Source organism: Neolamprologus brichardi, chromosome 5 (genome assembly GCF_056152115.1).
Source record: "Neolamprologus brichardi isolate AB-2024 chromosome 5, ASM5615211v1, whole genome shotgun sequence".
NCBI lineage: Eukaryota > Metazoa > Chordata > Actinopteri > Cichliformes > Cichlidae > Neolamprologus > Neolamprologus brichardi.
In genome coordinates, this window is record NC_142108.1 from 26,155,366 (window position 1) to 26,175,356 (window position 19,991).

Here is a 19,991-nt window from a genome sequence, read left to right on the forward strand (position 1 = left end):
TATGTGTAGATATGGAGGTGGTTCATAACTTGTAAATATCACTCTGCATGTGATAGTCTCATAGCAATAAGTAAGTTTGTTGTAATCTTGTTTAACAGCTCTTGTTAATCTTACACCTGCTTTTCTTCCTTTCACTGTTTCTGTTCATTCACTACCTTTTACAGTAGATTGCATATGTAATTTCTTTATACTCCTACTCCTTCCTCAGAATCCACTCAGGTTGCAGATTCTACTAACTCTGTTCAATCTATTCTTGCACAAACAAACAAAATAAAAAATGGAATTTGTTTGGCATCGTGCTTAGATAAATATGGAAATGTGTTGGTACTCATTCCTGATCTTTACATCGCCGACTACTCATACTGCTGCTTTATAAAAAACGAAAAGTAGTCCTTGTTTTATATGGAAAATCTAGTGTTCTAATTCTATTGACACATTTTAATAAATGGTAAAAAAGAAAAGCCCAAATGAGACAGATTCCCTGGATTCTGAATTCTGAGAGGGATGTTAGGACTTCTTCCTCCCTGTGTCCTTCTGTGGATGTTAACAGTGTCTTTCCTCTTTTTCTCTGTCTTTTTGTGCCCCCTCCCAATTTCATTTTTAATGCATCTACCCCCTTTTCGCTGTGCTTTAATTCCGCATCGTCCTGATCTTCTCCTCTCCTCCTGCCATTCCTCTCGCATCCCTCATTCTCCGTCTTTCTGTTTCTCCCGTCTTGTCTTTCATCTCTCCTCTTATTCTACCTCGTTGGACTCCTTATTTTTGCTTAATTCTGCATTTGGGCTTGTTTATTTGTTTGCGTGCGTGCTTGCCTGCATCTTTGTGCCTCTCTTTCTGGTTTTCTGTGTTGCTAGTTTTTATGGCCGCACCCTCATTATCCTCACATTTTCTACCTCAAATCGCAGCAGCCGAGCAGCAGCCAGACTCCGGAGCAGCAGCAGCAGTCGCAGCCTCAGCCTCCTCCACAACAGCAAACCCATCCTGGAAGCTACACATTGGAGTCACCACAACCACCGCAGTCCCAACAGTCTCAACAGCCCCAGCAGCCACAGCAGCCGTTGACAGCTGTGGCTTCAGACACCAAACCAGGGCCAGGTCTGCCCCAAATGCTTCTTTTGTCCTTAAAAGTAATCTAAAACTCCCCAACACATAGGGGCCCAATCCTATTACACTACATAATACATACATGCATATGTAACTATAGGTATGTACATATGGTAAAAACATGCCATTAGGTGCTCAAAAAATACTAAAGTAATGTAATTGATGAATCAATGATTTTACTGTTTCATGCATAACAGCAACCAGTGTTTCCCTCTAGCTGTATTTCTTTTGAGATTTTCAGTTATTTTAAAGATCACTTTGACATTGCACATTGAGTGCTTTCACTTTCATTTCACATTCAAATAAGTATTGAATCAACAGTGCCTCCTGCTCTTCCTGTAAATACCTGTAAGATTTGACTCTCTGGTTTGTTTTTTAATTTTTTTATTTGGTAATGTTTTAACACAAAAGCGTGTTAATACATGATTCTGATTGGACAAACCGTGAGCTTTGCTAACTGCATTCTGAAATCATTTTCCTTCCTCCTCTTAGATGACTTGCCAAAATTGGAGCCAGTTGCCCAGAAGTCTTCCTCACCTGGGCTTGTGCAGCCTGACGCTCCCTTGGAGAGACTGGAGGCCAACACTCCTGCATCTGAGCCCTCTCCTGCTCCCGAGCCCGAGCTTCCCTTCCCTGCTTCTCTGGCACGCCCCGTCACTCTCCCAGTTGCAGTCGCCAACACTAGTGAACGTCCCTCAGCCAGGGAGTCCACTACTTCAGCATCTTCTCACAGCGCCTCCTCCTCTGCTGGGGAGAGCAAGCCCTCTTCGGCACCACCTCAGATGCCCAACACAGACAAGCCTCTTTTAGATGCCCCACGAACTTTAGCTGCCTCTCCATCGCTGGCTCCCAAGGCTTTGAACGGCCTTGCAGACTCTGGGACTGAGCTGGACACTCAAGCTCATGAGCCTTCTCTCCAGTCCCAGGCATCTGCTCCTGCTTACAGAGAGCTCTCCTCCTCTCAAACGTTGCCCTCTGATGTGAGGCCAGAGGTGCCCATTGCTGCTACGCTCTCCCCTATGGCACCTGTGGCTGTGGTGCCAGTCACCCTGACCTCAAGCCCCGTCCCAACTCTGCCAGTTATGCTCCCTCCTGGCCTTCCGCCTCTAGTGCAGGCCACAGCGGAGGCTGATGAGCTGAGCAAGTCCTTAGACACTAAAGACCTCATCTCTAGAGGAGGGGCAGAGGCACACGTTGGTGTTACTGACAGCAAAACAGAGTCCCAGCAACAAGCACTCACCAGGAAGAGTCCTATTACGGGTAGTGAGTCCGTTTAAGTTCGTGATTGCATGTGGCATTTTAAAAGCGTGCTATAAACTAAGTGGCAGTGACAAGCCAATGAGTGGCTGTTTTATGAGTCCATTACTATTTTATGATGTTATACATAAATAGCTGAATTAAGTGGTCCTGTTGGGCACATCCATAAGGCACGTTTTTGCAGATAATCTCTTTTCAAACACTGTGCTAAAATAGCTGATCCTCAGTAGTCCACAATCAAACAAAACATAACACAGGAGAAGGAAAGGAAGTCAAGTCATGGAAATTAGAGGAAATATTTTTTACACTTTTTTGTTTCTACTTGTTTGGTAGCGAACACGGCTTTTTATGAAATCTTCATTCATTTTGAGTGGCTGAATAAACTGAGGGTCATGTTCCTGTTACACCGTCTCGGCATTGCGCCTACTGAATGTTGACTTTTTATTTTCATTTCTCTCTATGAATTTTGTTTGTTTTAACTGGATCTGGATGCAGACCTTTAGCTGAAATAAGCAAATTTAGCCCTTCTGGTTGTCAAAATGTTCAAACTGAAGGTTAGAGCCATATTAAGGACAGCTCCTCTCTTTGAAATCATAGAGACAGTAGTAAAAACTGTCTGAAATGGAGCATTGATTGATAGTTTGATAAAAACATAATGGGTTTGTAACTTGAGTAAAAAGATACTTTTCTTGCCATCATTCTTACTAAATCAAATTTACCTTTTAAATCCCTCATGACTTGTTTACTGACTGGCTGCAAGTGATCTTAAGTTCCTGCGTTTCTGTTTCTCTGTAGTTAATCAGACTGCTTCTGCAATACCAAAGACCCGGAGAAAACCAAATGAAGGGACCTCTACTGGAGATGCACCTCAAAATGTGGATGAGGTAAGAAGTTGGCCTCTTAACTCATAATTCAGGATGAAGAGAAGAAAGAAAACCTAGGTATTGACATCAAATTGTGGATTATTTTTTACTAGCCTCTGGAGATAAGTGGCTTATAGTCTGTGGACGAATAAACAATCAATAATTTTTTGAGATACTGTGATATATTTTTTTCTCCGAAATAGTTTTTATTTTGTCTTAATTGATTTTGGAGTAGTCCTGCAAAGTGTTACAGGAATGTGAGAGGGAGAGAGGAGGAAAGGCACAATTTGGGCAATAGTTCAAGTGGAAAATGTTTCCACATGTGTGGTTAGGGAAGCAGACATAAATGACTTTGGGGTGTTGTTATCGTCAGCAAGGAGTTATCCATCATCTCCACTGCTCAGCCAGTCCACTGCATGTAAAACCATCTCCGTTCCACTCTCGTTTCCTTTCTTTTATGGTTTTGCACAGGCTTGTTGCTGTGGCGGAGTTCTAACACCGCCAAATACTGGCCAACAAATAAAGGGCTTTAAATAGCTTATTTTTAGTCTATGCTGAACAGGTTTTATGAGCCGTTTTATGCAAAAAACCAAAAAGTCACACAGAGAGGTTTTAAACATAAAACCTTAGGAGTGTAGATAATAAATAAGCCTAAAAAAGTTCATTATGTGTTTCTGTTCTCAGATCATCTCAGTGCTGGAAGCCAGAAGTTTATATGTAAAAATAGAAGGTTTAGTAACAGATACATTAGTATAGTATACACAAAGCACACTAGGAGACAAACACAAAGAGGAAAAGAGGGGAAAAAAAGAGGAAATCCTTTACACTGACTAAAAATTTTGTGGTGTTTCAGAGTGGTGTTTTCCTGCCATGTATAAGTGGTGTTTCAGAAAATATCTCCACACCTTTGGCACTGTTTGATTTGAATGTTTTTTAGGTCTTTGATGAAGGTTATACCCTGTGTGTAGCTGTCTTGTACCATGTCCTAGCATTGTTGTTTTCCCTTCCCATGCCACCTGCTGGGCTGTGCTCACACTGCACTAAGCTGTCTGAGTACGCTTCAGTGTGTTTCTACATCTAAACTTTTGTCTGGCACCCTTGCTCCTTTTCTTTCATGGTCAAGGTTTTTTAAGAGGTTGATTTTAGACAATTTTTAGAATTGGTGACACACCTTGTTCTAGATTTGTAAACTTTGATGAAGGTAGCTTTTGAAGCATATGAGTCCCATTCTCATGAATAGCAGTCACACTGCATGCATACCTTGGCCAAGTTCAGCTGAACCGCTTAATGTTGTTTGGGTTCTGCATGCAGCAATCACACTAGTGAAATGAGATATATTGTCTGGGTGAAATGTGCTGTTATTCCCTAAGACTGCATAACTAGCCAAAAGAAAGGTAAAGAATACAGTGGGTTGTTTACTAAACAAGCTTTTCCCACACCAAGAGTAAAAAGGTTATATCCTTATATAATAACCAATGGGAATTTATATTATAATACAAGTATTATAGTTGAGTTGATGGTAGACTGTATTTGTATTTTAATTGTTCTGCTGTATTACTCAGAGGAAGTTCAGTGTTTCCTGTTGTGCTGTTTATGTGCATAGATGGCGTTTGAGTCTCCACGATGAGGACTGCTAAAAGAACTGGGCTATTCAAATTCTAGTTAAATGACTATGGGGAGAGGGTAAAGGGGAATAAATGATACCAGCAGGATGTCTTTGAACTCTGTCACCATTTGTTGCAGTCTGTTAAAAGCAGCATGTTGTGCTTCAGTTTTTACATTTTCTTTTTTTTATGAACTGTCGTTTTAGTGTGTAATATGTAAGGGACTTCCAGATGTTTATTTTACAGTAAATATGTATTTTTTTTTTGGGGGGGGGGGGGGGGGGGGGGGGGGGGGGGCAGTTGAAACCTGTAAAATAATTTCAGAGAAAGCTGCAGAACAGCGGTTTCTCTCAACAGATTTAATATACTGGTCTATCCTGAAAATAAACAGGTAGACCTTAATTTAATCAGTGAATACCCATTTCAAAGCTAAGCTTTCATGTACAAGTGTGCCCTGCAAGTACGTTATAATTAGACCTTAAAAATATATGTTTAAATGTAACCCTAACCGTAATTTGAACACGCTCGGACCTTAATGGAATCTTGCCTCCTCATAGGATGAGTCTAAGCCAGTAGATCAGCCTGCTGGAGACCAGGCTGTGCAGTCAGCTCCTCTGAGCAGCAGCCCAGCACCCCTACCATCAGCCTTCACCTCTACCCCTGCTCCTGCTTCTGGTAGCAGTCCAGAAGCTGATGGAAAGCCCACTGCTCCAGAGGAAAATGGTGAAGCAGAGTTGGAGCCAATCAGGAACGGAGCAGGCCACACCTCGGAGACGGAGAGCAGCGACAGCGGAGCCACCCCTGGAGACAAGGAGAACTCCACCGGAGCTCCTCCAGACATGGAAGGTGAGAAGGACCTCAGTCTGTGTGAACAGTGTTTTCAAATGACCCAAGGCAAAACTGAAATCCAGGGAGCAAAGGATGGAGTTCTGCATTTACAAATAAAAATATTTGTCTTTATATTTCTATATTTAGAGCTGCCTCTAAATGAAAAGCTCTGCACTTCTGTCTGTTTCTCATATCTGTTTATCCTTTTTTTCCCCTTTACTTTCCTCTTCAATTCTGGCTGGCTGTCCAGACCTGACTGAACCCAGTGGGAAACGTCAGTATAACAGAGAGTTTCTGTTGGGCTTCCAGTTCATGCCTGCCTGCATACAGAAGCCTGAAGGGCTCCCACCGATCAGCGATGTGGTGCTGGACAAGGTAAGCTACCGATAGCCCAGCAGTCTTGCAGAATTCATAAAGCTTTAAACAGCCTGACATCTGTGTAGATAAATAGATTGTTGAAAATGTTGTCAGGTTTTTATTTTTTATTTTTGCAGATATGTGGCCTTGACAGGCCCATCTCTGTTGTCTTGGGTTAACCCCTCCTTTATTTTTTCCATTATTGTTATTTATTCCCAGAGCCAGACTTCTTGTTACCAGACTTCAGCTGACATTTAGTTAAAATCCCATATGTATCACCACTCTCTTATCACTTAAATAATTCAGTGACAAAAAAAATAATAGGTTTTGGGCATCTTTGTCTGAGGAGGGGATATTGATGTGTGCGTTATAAAGGTGCTCAGCGAGTCTTTAGGCCTCAGAACAGTAAGAAGCAAACAAAACAAAAGCAGTTTCTCATTTTAGTTGGAGGACGTTGCAATTATTAGTATTGTCACCTCACAGTAAGAAGGCTCTTGGTTTGAGCCTCCTTGTTGGTTGGGGCATTGCTGTGGCATTTGTGCCTGCATGAAGTCCCTGTGTTGGTTTTTTTTCCCACACAGTCCATAAATATACTTGGTCGATTGGTGTTTCTAAACTCGCATTAAGTGCGTATGTTAGCATGTGGTTGTCTGCGTTAACGCTGTGATGGACAGGTAACTTATCCAGGTCATATCCCCCTGCTTGGATGAGGAGCTAAGAAAATGAGTGGATGGTCTTCTCTCCTCCTAAAGCAGGCTGTAGTGTGGTAGCTGGAGGCCCATGGTGTTCATGAGGTGTATTAAATTTAGCTCTCGCTTTGGCAGTGCTCGAAGCAAGAGCTGTCCCTTTCGCTATCGATGGACTTTCGGGTGATCTGCAACTCTCCTAAACCGTACGAAGGAAATAAATGCAGTATGATGTGGTTCTGCTCTCTTCAAAGTCACCAAAGGACTGCAGCAAAATCCAAAAGACTGGAGTTTAAATAGCTTACACCAGTGAATGACGAGTCTTGATGGTCTCCAGCAGCATGTATTTGAAAATAAGCACAGTTGCACTCACGGCAGGGGCTGGAAGAGGTGTGCTGCTGACCCCTGATCTGAAGGTATTAACAAATGTTCTCCATGATGTAGACTAATTCCAAACAGTCAACTCTATCTCATTGATCTGAAAAATATTTGTGGTTTCAGCTTCTTAAACGTGAAGTTCAAAGCGTTGTGCATTTATTGTCATTTGGGTTTTAGACTGTTGGTCGTGGAAAAAAGAACAGACGTAAAACACAGAAATCACAGCAGGCTCTGGGCATTATTCATAATGCCATTGTTTTTAAAAGATTAAAAAATAATGGTGCTGAAAACAATCATTAATTGTAGCATTAGTTTCAAATCAACCTTTTTTTGTGAAATGGATGAAAAGGATTTTTTTTAACCACATGTCAACAGGCGACAGACGTTGTTTTAGTTTGTGAGTTTCTGCGTTGGATCAAAGATGCAAGTTCAGTTTGTTGCTCCGATCCACACATATGTATGGGTGGAGCATATGGCCTGCAGAAATGCTGTTTTGATTAAAATCACATTGCTATTATGTCATACTTGGCAGTGTCAAGAGCACATGCCCCTCCCCCATCTCTCAAAAAAGAACAACCAGGCCGGCGAACAGTTGATTGGTACAATCCCAAAGTCTCATTTTCTCTGTGGGAGAAAGTGAAATCTCACTGGAAAAGAGTCAAGAGGAAGTCAAGGACAGCTGAAAGACAAAGAGCTGGATTTGTTCTTCTCTCCTCCCCCACAACTATCTCGCTCTCTCCTGCGTTCCTTTCTTCTGTCCTCCCCTTCCACATCTGGTTCTGACTTTTCTTACTGTGCGGCCCGCAGAACAAGCCGAGCATAATTTATTACCAGTGCTAGAAGAACATATAAACCGTAGACTGATAATGTAGTATGACTGTCATTTATTGGAGTCCACCTTTAAAAGTGACTACCGGGTTAGAAATTCATCCTTCCACACACACAAACACACTCACACACGCTTATTAGGCTCATCTTGCCCTGTTGCCAATATTACCAGATTACCAGGGTATCACTGCTCCCCCTGCTGTTAGGGTTACTTTGTGTGTTTATGTGTGCGTTTGATGAAATATTCTGTATGTTATGTTTCATGCAGATGAACCAAAACAAGCTGCCGTCCCGAGCGGTGGATTCCAGGGTGATTTCCAGAGGACCCGATTTCACACCTGCTTTCGCAGATTTTGGGAGACAGATGTCTGGAGGACGAAGCTCTGCGGTGAGTCACACATGTACTCGCGCAAGCTGCCACAGTCATTCATAAAATCCCACTCGCACTGCTTCTACTCCAGTGTACAGTGTAACACAGTTAGTTGTACACTTGTCAAGACTGAATTAACCTAATCAAGTGTGCCCCTATTAATAATCCATAGGGTTAATACAGTGTTTCTTACAGGTTTGGGTTGCACCCACGTTTGTCTGCATTCTATGTTAACGTTCACTGCAGCATGAGAGATTTGCTTAAGGGCAGGGTTTTGTATCCACAATGGAAATCTTAAAACGGAAAACCTATAGCTACAAGATCAATATATATAACTCGATGTGAAAGGTTAACATCTTCAAGTAAACTATGGATGTTGAGCATGTGGCTAAAATGTAACCTAGCTGAGTGGTTTGTCAGTTAGCTGGATGTTGAGAAGTTAAAAGAATACAATATTTTAGAATCTATATAATATATTTGACAATGTTTTTTATTTTCTTAGTTGCAAATATTTTATTTCTCCATTACTTTGTGATAAATTAATCATTCTTAAATTATAGTAATTATAGTAATTAAATTTAGTAATTATAGTATAGTACGGTGTTAAATCAGTGCTATTTATTGATTTATTGATATATCTATTTATTGATTAGTACAAGGGTAATATCTCTGAAACAAAGTGTAATAGACTGTAATTTGATTTAGCACATTAATACATGACAGTGGTGGAATATAAGCTTAACATGCCAACGCACAAGTATATATGCAAACAAAACCTCAGCCGCTACTGTGGGGATTCAGTGCAATATGCATTATAATCAGATGCCTCTCCCATGAGTCTCCCATTCCTCGATACACTCCAACTTCACTATCTTGAGATATAATTGGCAGGAACCAGCTCTCCACCTGCTGCGGGTCTTCTATTAACTGTCACTAGTTGTGTTTGAGTCCATCCGATTGCAGGATAAGATCCTCTCTGGAAAAGCAGCTGAATGATCCAGAGGATCGCCACAATAGCAACCTGGCTAAGAAGCTAGCCAGCACGGAAAACACAAGACAGGAAGTGGTAGGGCTAGCTGGTCAGGTGCATTTGAACTTTCAAAATAACAATGGGAGGAACTTCCACTGGCAAGTCAATCACAATCAAATGAATAAAAAAATGCTAAAGAGAGTCACGGAAAATACTTGGGTGGTTTGTAGCCACCGACACACTGCAGTCTTTTTAAACAGAGCTGGAATAATTGATACTTCTATGAGTGCCTCCTGGTAGTCGTGTTGTTTGTGTCCTATTGTTTTTCCTATTTCCTATTATTTTTATTATTTTTTATGTAATTAAGTCATGTCATTAGCAGTGTTAACTCTCTCTTGATTTCTTTCATTATATTCACAGATAATGAGCATTGGGCAACGACGGCCTCCACCCAGGAAGATCATCATGAACGTGGTGGTGAATGATGATGTTCAGCTAAAAAAATCAGAGAATGCCTGGAAGCCTGGCATGAAGAGAGAGAGTCTCGCAGAGGATCCAGAGATTCAGAGGACACAGGCAGGGCCAAATATACCATACACAGCCAGCAAAACACACAAAATAACACATAAAATAATACAGCAAAAATTAGCCGCCTAAATAATTAAACCTACCACTAAATGAACTCACTCAATATACAGTGTCTGATTGATAAGCTGAGTTATTAAGTTCTATTTATGATTGCGTGATGGCTTCCCTACAGGAGCTCTTCAGGAAAGTACGGAGCATCTTGAACAAGCTGACGCCTCAGAAGTTCAACCAGTTGATGAAGCAGGTAACAGACCTGACCATCGACACAGAGGAGAGACTCAAAGGCGTCATCGACCTGGTCTTCGAGAAGGCCATCGATGAGCCCAGCTTCTCCGTGGCTTATGGAAACATGTGCCGCTGCCTCGCCACGGTAAGCCTATTATACTATGCTATTATATTGTTAGTATTGTAAATATTGCATATAAATAAAAATGGGTTTAAAATGACTTTTTACATCTAAAAGGGTGTGCTTTGGTGTATAATTTTTTTTTTCTTTAGTATAACATGAAAAGTACTTCAGTTGTTTTGGTCTGTCTTAAAAGATTCTTAGGGATGTTGCCTTTTCTCTAATTTCTCTTTACTACAAACTTTGTTCACGTACAGCTCAGAGTGCAGATGACAGACAAACCCAACACGACAGTGAACTTTCGCAAGCTGCTGCTAAATCGCTGCCAGAAGGAGTTTGAGAAAGACAAGGTGGACGATGTGGTGTTTGAGAGGAAACAGAAAGAGCTGGACTCTGCTGCATCGGTATGTCATCTGTGACTTCAGAAGTATTACTTTGGATTTTATTTGGACTATATTCCATTCCTGGCAAGATACGATTTTTAAACTTTGATGTTTCCTTGCTTTCTTTAGGTGACTGAGCGTGAGCGGCTTCAGGAGGAGCTTGAGGAAGCAAAGGACAAGGCCCGGCGGCGTTCAATCGGCAACATCAAGTTCATTGGTGAGCTTTTCAAGCTCAAGATGTTGACAGAGGCCATTATGCATGACTGTGTAGTCAAGCTGCTCAAGAACCACGATGAGGAGTCCTTGGAGTGCCTGTGCAGGCTGCTCACCACCATTGGCAAGGACCTCGACTTTGAAAAGGCAAAGGTGAGCTGGCGGAGAAGGTTCTTTTATTAAGTTGTTAATATATAGTTTTAGTTAATAGTTTAACTATTATGTTTAATAGTGAAATTTAAGTGTCTTCAGTGTTTGGGGAAGTATTTAGTTACCTGCTGAGGCTTCAAATGAAAAGCTAAGACTTGAAACAGGAGGAATTGCACTCAAATATTGATAAACAATTAGCATAAAACACCTCAGAATCTGCAAATTGACAATGTCTGACCTTGTCTGTGTAAGTTTTGCAGAGAAATTTCCATCCAAGGTGTAAAAATGTGGTTTTATGGTCATATAGACTAGACCCGGGGTAGGGAACGTTAGTCCTCGAGAGCCAGTGTCCTGCAGGTTTTAGACAAGACATGTTGAGGAGCTAATTTAGCCATTTAAATCAGCTGTGTTGGATCAAGGACACATCTAAAACCTGCAGGACACCGGCGTCCTGGAGACAAGCATTGAACCCAAGACTTAGAGATGCTGGTATGCACATTTAACTTATAGACGTAATCAGTTAGCTGTCTCCTGTTTTCCAGTATTTATGCCAAGATTAGATAAGCCTCTGCTGATAATTGGTACAGAATTTATGCTGCGTGTTGTATCAGACTCAGGGCAAGAAAGTGAATCGGTGAAGGTAGATGTGATTGACACTTACAGTAATGTTACATTTACACTGATTCGTACATACTAGCACAAACCTGAAGGCTGTTGGTGTAATGTGCTACACGCATAGTCTTGTTCATTATATATTCAGAGGTGATTTGACATTGCAGCGAGACCTTGAACAAACCTTTTATCTGAGGCTGTGTTAAAAACTTAAAGCCAGACTCGGAAATGAAAGTGAACATTTGGATGGATAGAGTCAAAGGTGAATCAATTTATATTTATGACACAGGCATGGCACTTTGACATCATTATGCCTGTGCTAATATCCACCAAGGTAAGCGTTGGCTGTGCAGCAGTTAAGTGAATCTGATGAGGTGAGATGAGGTGATTCTGGTTTACAGCAGCACAAATTCAAGAGACATAAAAAAGAAGTTCTTTTGAGATTTGATCCTTCAACAGTTTGGCTACATTCAGTTCCAGAGGCAACAGAGAAGCTGTTTATATAGGTTATGAGGAAACGGGGATATCCCCACAGTGTCTCTGCAGTCGATGCTCTGCTTTGTTCTGTCTGACTGGCTCTCCTGTAGATATCAGTGACTCTCAGCTGGTCACAGAAAGAGTCCTTAGATGCTTGGAGAGACATAACTGACCTAAAGGCCATACTGCTCTCTGCTGCACTGTGATGTGTGGTTTGATCCTTGTCATGTACCAGTCACCCTACAAAAGACGAGTCCTCTGACCAGCAGGGAAAACATCTAGGACTGTAGTCAACCAAGGAAAATCTCAACAGACTGACATCATACCTACTCTTTAACCAAAAAGATTGTTCACTGCAGGGGAGGGGGTTGTGTGTTTTTATGAGTCACAAACTGGTGTTTGCAGTGTATTAAATCATTTAAACCTCGCTATGTTAAACTGAAATTACAACAACAGATGCTGGAGCTGGTGAAGCTGTGGCTGGATGCCTGTGCCATTGCAAAACTATTATTAGGTTAAGCGTATTTGAAATATGCCTGTTCTGATATGTTCACAACGCCTGAAGAGGTAATCAAGGAAGCTTGTGGAATATTCGAGCTCAGACAGCTTGTGTTTCAGCTTAATGAAAGCTGAGCTGTGATTTTAAAATTAGATTTTGCTCAACAAAACTGAAGCCCAAACAATGAGTCTTAAACTTCCGCCTGATTCCATCAAAATAGAATGATTGCATGATTATTTTTTGGTTTTGCCATTTTGTCCATTTCTTTGAATTAACAAAAAGTTCCTGTTTTGTAATTACAGAACAGTCTCTGCAATGGCTTACCAGAAGTTTTTCTCTAATTTTCCATATTTCCATATTTAAGCCTAAAGACTTTCATTTACTACTGCAGCAGCATTTCTTTATCACGAAGAAAAACTGAGATGTAGTGTCGAAATCACACTTGTTTTTCTTATGTTGCGATATGTCGAGGATTAAATGTGTAATTAAACTTTACACTAACAGAAAGGGGAGTTTCACTGGTCTGGCACACATATGCTCAAGCTGGGCTGTATGTGGCCCACAATGTAAAACGAGTTTAACATCCCTAATTTAAAACATCAACATCTGTAAAGTTGTTATATAGGGGGGAAAGTCTTTATAGAGGCCTCAACCAATTTATGCTAGGTTGTTAACATGTTTTTAGTACTATGAAGTTGGGTATTTTAACATGGGTTGTCAGCAGTGAACAACACAGAGGAATTTTTGTTTTTGGCACTTTAGCCTTGGCTTCATGTTTCAGCTCCAGAAGTTGCTGCTTGGTTTTCTTTGACATGGTTTCAGTTGATTTGTAGCAAAAGTTCAATAAATGTGAACATTGGCTTAGTTAGACAAACCTAATGACGAGAGCAGAGTCCACAGTTGTGATATTTGGGTCTTTGTTTGTCTTTTTTTAACATGTAGTGTTTTCCTCCTGCTGTCAATAACCAGCCCCACATTGCCACTTCAGCCTACTGGTTGAGCAGTGAGCATATGCCATAAAGCTTAAATGCAGCAGCCTGGGTTTGAGTCCAGCCTTTCGCCCTTTGCTGTGGATGCTCCTTCGCTCTTCCTCCCCTCTTTTCTATTAGCTCTGCACTACTGGGCTATTACTGTAGATAGAAGCAGAAATTCCCCAAAAAGTTACCAAAGAGCTAACCAATTGGCGCAAAGACTGCACCCTTACAAAAATCTTATGAACTCAGCGTAACCACTTAAATCTGCTTTGTTTGCTTCTGGAATATGTTGAGAGCCATAAAATCCTAAAGAATTTGATCATAAATCAGTCATTGTTCCCTTTTTAGATGAGTTTTATCTTGTTTAATCTCATTATTTTCAGAACATTTCTGTTCAATGGCGAGCTATTACATCGAATTGAGTCCATTCATCTTGGGTTATTAGAGTTTTTGTTCTGCTGCGTCCCAAAATGTTCCCATTTAATGTTGGTTGGTCAGGGCAGCTTCCCCTCCACGTAATAAACTGAACAATCTGTCAGTAGAATGAAACAATGTGAGTCACTCAGACCTGCTGTCCATTAAAGAAATTGAAAATTTAACCTTCGTATCTCAAACTAACCTTGTCTGTCTCTTTCATCAGCCCCGGATGGATCAATATTTCAATCAGATGGAGAAAATCGTCAAGGAGAGGAAGACTTCATCTCGGATACGGTTCATGCTACAGGACGTTATAGACCTGAGATTGGTGAGTGTGTGCATTTCTGATAATTGTTTTCAGTGGAGAATTCAGCCCATGTTTAGATGAACTAATAATGCATTTCCCCCCACGGAGGTTTATTTCATTGATTTTTCTGACATGTTTCTCTGAAACATGCGGGATATCAGTGTTTTGATCTAGTATTGCTCAAATGATATCTACTCCACCATTGAATCTTTACACCTTCTGGTAAAATACACAGTAAACAATAACAAACCTCAAACAAACATGACCCTGGAGTATTTAAATACCTGACCTTGTTTAAGCTTGTATGTGCTGATCACTCCTTAGCTGTATACTTCTGTTTTTACGAATGAACTGATGAAAACTTTAGGAAAATCCGGTCAGGATATTTTACTCACATATTGCACACAGCAGAAAATAATCAGCTTCAAATATGTTCCCACTACAAGTGTGCAAGCAGTCTGGATAGAGAGTGTAAGATGCAGTGCACATGTCACATGTTCAGTGTGACATGCATCCGATTACACGAGCTATTCACACATCAGCACAATCAAATATCACATAGACTTTGGGACTGGCAGATTCAAATCCAGCTAATGTCCATTCTGTCTGGATTTGCATTATTTCAATTTAAAATCTCAGTCTTAAAATACAGTGGCCAGTTAGCTCAGAATAAATGTATTGTTGGCTAACAGCAAAATCAACATAGGGAAGTTTTACTACAAAATTCTTTAACAAAATACCTCAACTATATCGAAAAAGCTAACAAGTTTCATCTCTAACCCTGAGGAGTCGATGTGCTTTTGTTTTTCCTTCAGTCTTGGTTATTAAGTTTGTTTTAAATTTAATTCCGAATGTGGCAAAAAAAAAAAAGTTGTAATAAGTCTTAAATCTAGGTTGTCTTAAGCTGTGGGAAATCTAGAAGAGAAGCTTTAGTAAAAAGCTGCTGGTGTTTGTTGTCTTCTAAATAAGCATTAATGTTTATTCACTGCAGTGGACAAAAACATTAGACGCTACCATAAATACTACTGTGTATATTCCATTCAATTTTGTAGATATAGCACCACTTACTATGCCACTATGCCCAGTTATTATTTTATCACTGTTTGCAATAACCTCTGAAGAAATTTATGTGGAGTCTGGTGTGAGTGTCAGTTACCAAATCAGTTAACAGGAAGTGGGGTATAAACCATTCCCAGTGATACTGACTTGCTAACAAGGTGCAACACAGCTTTTAAAAAATATATCCTTAACACTTGTACAGAAGCTGCGTGCATCTACTGCTTTATTTATTTTATAAACTGATTAGATTGAGATGTTTAATTATAAAAAAAACCCTATAAACATGTCTAGTTTAGAAATCGGAAGTTGTTGATTGGAAAACACCTTCATAGTAAAAATAAGAAGAGGTTCACAAGTAATAAATCCACATGTAAAGGTTTATTTTTCCCCTTGTTATTTGCTGCTGTCTCTGGACCCAACCAGCATCTCAGTGACGGGTGCTTCATTCATCTGTATGCATGACACCAAAACCATCTATGCTAACATGAAAGTCCAGTTTGAGAACGGTCAGCTGTCTCCACACAAAGATTTTAACTGTTCTCACGCAGTCATTTGCAGTACACACATATCCATGCTCCCATTTATACACTGGCTTTTATGGGTTTTTGTGTTTGTGTTTAGCTGTTGTAGCCTGAGTTTAAAAGCCTAATGAAAATGAGACAGAATTGTCAGTTCAGCTTTATACATATATCAAACCTCATCTGTGGTGTCGCTGTTAAGGTTGATATTGTGTTTTTCCTGTAGATGCATCTGCATTGATTAAGCTGAGATTGCTCCTTAACTCTAGCCTGACACAAGCTGTTTGAATCAGCGTCAGCATCTCATACGCAAAGGAGGAAAAATTCAAATCCCTGCTGTGCTACGTTCCTGTCAAATTTGAAATTGAAATGAGCAAGAACGTACTTTGTTTAAAAACAAAAACCTTCATGCTCAGCGTCATAAACGCACACATAGATATTAATAACAAATGATGGGCTGTCGCAAGTTGAAAACCTTGTTGACACATCTTCTGTCAGGTGTGGTCACTCATTAAATTATAAGTGATTTTCTTTTGTGACTGACTCTTCTCATATGTGATCGGATCTGTGTGTCATGATAAAACAAGGGAAATACGGTAATTTGCTCTGGCTGTTGTTTCAGTTGGTTTATATCTGACTGACACTGTTCGGTGTATTTTATGAATCTGGTGTTTTTTTTCTCTCTTTTCCAGCACAACTGGGTTTCCAGGAGAGCTGACCAGGGCCCGAAAACAATTGAGCAGATCCACAAAGAGGCTAAGATTGAAGAGCAGGAAGAGCAGAGAAAAGTGCACCAGCAGCTGCTCTCCAAGGACAGCAAGAGGCGGTCAGGTCAGGCCTGCAGTCTAAATCCTCTTTAAGGCTTAGAGTCATATCGGCACAGCTACAGTGACTCAGGAAGCCTGCAAGTGTACAGGCAGACTTCCTGTCCCTATAGCCCGCAGAGATGCTATTGTGCCCAGCAGCAGAAAGGAAGCCCCCCTACCCCCACCCATCTGTCAGCTGACCTATAATATTTCATCATGTGTTTAATGTGTGTCTGAAATGATGAAAAATGTTCAGAATTGTCGCTGAATTCCCACGGAACTATATTTTTCCTGCTTTATGCCCCTTAGATCCACGAGATCAAAGAGATCAGCGTGGGCAGAGAGAAGAGACCTGGAACACTGTGCCTATGACGAAGAACAGCAGGACCATCGACCCCAACAAGATCCCAAAGATCTCCAAGGTGAGACATGCTGTCCATGCTGGTCGTAGCCTGAGATGAGCTTCAGCCATTAGTTAGAGCGCCACCAGCTGGAAAGACAAGAAAAACCTTTAATAAATCTTAAAAATGTTCAATATGCTGTAAGTGCCCTTTTTCTACTGGAAGAGAAACCCCTACAAACTGCCTGCAATTTGCTGTTTCATTTGAAACTCCAGGCTGCTGCTTTTTTTACCCACAATAGTTTATTTGCTCAGATGGCTCTCAAAAAAAGGAGAAAAAGAGAAACTTATAGCGTGGTCTGATTTTCACCTAAGTCAGAATTACAGACAAAACTTAAACTAATAACACAAAACCTTTCTGTCTTTATTGAACATGCAACAAGTAATCAGAGCAGCTTAGAAAAACTGTGGAAAAACCTGTAGGATTGTCAGGATACTCAAATTCCAAATTCTCTGCTGACACAAAAAGATTTTTAAATATTTTATTATTCTATTAACAAGTACAACAACAAAACTAATAACATAAATATATATGTATATTTAATTACGAGAAGAAGAAACTAATTGGAAAGTTAAAATGAGTTTTGCTCACTTAAAGTGAACAGATCAGCCTCCACCTCTGTGCACATTGCTTGGCCTCAGTCTGAAGCTCTTCTATTTCTCACAACAGAAACATATTCAATTTGGTTGCTCTGCTCTCAGTTTCACTTTTTATTTGCTCAGATTAGTGCTCTGCACTCTGGACTCTCTGTTCAGTTCAGCTATTGCTCTGCACAGCCAGCAATCCACCTGGTTTTCCACATGCTCCAAAATCTGTCTGTCACCTGACCAGCATCCCAGCATCCCGCCATTGCTGTTTTTTTTTTTTTTTTTTATTTATTTATTTAAGTATTTCTAGTGGCGTTGAAATAGAGTCCTTGGTGGTTTTACGTATAAATAGTGGATTGGGGTTTTTTTTACCCCCCACACAGCAAAATTCACTATGTGACTAGTAAACTCTGTGATGTCAAAACAATGATCTTTCAACTGAATTTACATATTCGGCATGTGGGCAGTGTTGCAGGAAGGCACCTCTGGCCGGTGAGCAAAGATTTTGTTGATGTGGGTATGAAATCCATCCGTTTTCTTTGCACTTTTAGTCGATACAATGACAATCGAGTTCATATTGTTTCCTGTGAATACTCCCCCTCAGATCACTCAGGACATTACACTAGAACTCCTGGCTGACAGTCTCACCCTGAGGGACAAATTCAAAGTGAACAACACGATGAATGTTTTTTTTTTTTTTCTTAAAAATGAACATGCACCAGGTCTCACTCCTCACCTGAGACCATGACTTTGGCCTGAACTCATCACATGAAAACTGTTCAATCATAACTGGAGGTGTAGCGGCCAGCACCAGTGATGACTGTCCCTCACATGAAATTGGGGTCAGTTTGAAACAGAATTGATGTTTGCTCTCGGCACAGGTTTGAGCACCCAGAACAAGTGGTCAGAACTTCCAGAGTGAGATCTAAAAATAGCAGACTGTCTAAACAGTTTTTTGTTTTTTTTAAGAAAAAGCATCATTATGTTGATTATTTCTTCTCCTCACAGTTAGCAAAATCACTTGTTCTCAGACTGAGGAGCTTGGAGCACCGTGGGAAAACTAAGATAAAATAATGTAATTTTGGAGGGCAGAATAGACGAGATTGTTGTACAGGCTTTTTGTTTCTCACTAAAATTAAATTTGGATTCTTGTTAATAGTTATTAAACAAAATTGCAGGGTGTGGGTTTAAAAAATTTGGCCTCAAAAAAAAAGGGCATGCTAGAAAAGGTTTGAAAACCTGTGAGTTAGTGACTCCGTCAATTCAGGAGGCACCAGTGATGGTGGAGGTATCAGAAATGAGCTCTAATTAGAAACCTGTCACAGACGGCGACAGTGTTTTGTTGCAGCATGTTGTGTAATGGGTCTGATGGTGTGTGGGTAATGTGCGGCTGCTTTGTTCTCTCAGATTCTCAGACTTGGCTGAACTTTCTCAATTCTGCATTGTAATATAAACAAATTGTGGGATGGTTTTCATGTTGTGACAAGTTTGTTTTCCGTTCACCGTGTGTTTGGTTTTTTCATTTCATGTTAAAGCCCCTTTTCAGCTGGCTGGTGTTTTTTTGTACACAGAAGATAACTGTTTACGCAGACTCAAGATGACTCTTAAGGATAATCATAACTGGGCCGAGTACATCAATGTCCCCTGTTCCCATCTACATAACTCTACATGCTCAGTTATGCATATACTGACATCCTGATGGAACTATAACTATTGCTGGGTAAAAGAAGTTAGTTCATTTTTGGAGCGCCCTCTGCTGGAAGCACTCTGGCAGTTTTAACTGTTAGTCGATAAGAGAGAACCAAATATCCCAGAAGCTGTCTGGTATAGAGGCAGCATTTTAGGTGCTATCATCATTTACAGCCGCATTTAACTTGATACTCACTTGACACTCACGTTACATTTTTCCTTTGGCCTTATAGCTGTCAGTCTTCCTTGTCCTTACTTTTAAAATACTGCTCTTCTCCAGCTTAAAAGCAGAGATTCTGAAGCTTTTTTTCTGAATTATTGTGTTCCCGCAGCCTCAGATGGATGAGAAGATCCAGCTCGGCCCACGGGCTCAAGTCACGTGGGTGAAGGGCAGCAGCGGAGGAGCCAAAGCCAGCGACTCAGGTAAGATGCCACAACAAGCTATAACATCATTAGCAAAACTTGGAAAAACAGAACCGAGCACACTGTACAAACTGTGGTCGTCATAACAGTCTTTTCATCTCGAGTCTCAGAGGCTCATTAGTTGTACTAAAACACCAAAATGGCAAAGTTTGGAGCATCGCTCAGCTTTCAGCTGCTGACTTATTGACACTAAGTCAGTTTTGGCAATTTACAAACATCTTTCAAATACAATAAATGGCTGTCAGTGAAACTCAATGGAATAACATTAGAAATTATAAGAAATACATCTTCAGTGCC

The 19,991-nt window shown here is 40.6% G+C and overlaps 1 protein-coding gene across 12 annotated transcripts in view; it reads left to right on the forward strand.

Moving 5' to 3' along the window:
* Window positions 1–19,991, forward strand: part of eif4g3a (eukaryotic translation initiation factor 4 gamma, 3a) — a 66,902-nt gene that overhangs the window by 37,590 nt on the left and 9,321 nt on the right. For 9 of the 12 annotated variants that reach the window (XM_087840925.1, XM_087840918.1, XM_087840923.1 and 6 more), the window contains 14 exons: window positions 906–1,095; window positions 1,597–2,367; window positions 3,157–3,245; window positions 5,386–5,674; window positions 5,907–6,031; window positions 8,174–8,293; window positions 9,666–9,821; window positions 10,006–10,203; window positions 10,437–10,583; window positions 10,692–10,928; window positions 14,128–14,232; window positions 16,481–16,619; window positions 16,904–17,016; window positions 19,604–19,694. In XM_087840925.1, the coding sequence (XP_087697051.1) occupies window positions 906–1,095; window positions 1,597–2,367; window positions 3,157–3,245; window positions 5,386–5,674; window positions 5,907–6,031; window positions 8,174–8,293; window positions 9,666–9,821; window positions 10,006–10,203; window positions 10,437–10,583; window positions 10,692–10,928; window positions 14,128–14,232; window positions 16,481–16,619; window positions 16,904–17,016; window positions 19,604–19,694 (2,770 nt within the window). The remainder of the gene's footprint in view (window positions 1–905; window positions 1,096–1,596; window positions 2,368–3,156; window positions 3,246–5,385; window positions 5,675–5,906; window positions 6,032–8,173; window positions 8,294–9,665; window positions 9,822–10,005; window positions 10,204–10,436; window positions 10,584–10,691; window positions 10,929–14,127; window positions 14,233–16,480; window positions 16,620–16,903; window positions 17,017–19,603; window positions 19,695–19,991) is intronic. The other 3 variants (XM_087840919.1, XM_087840930.1, XM_087840920.1) reach the window with 2 other exon arrangements.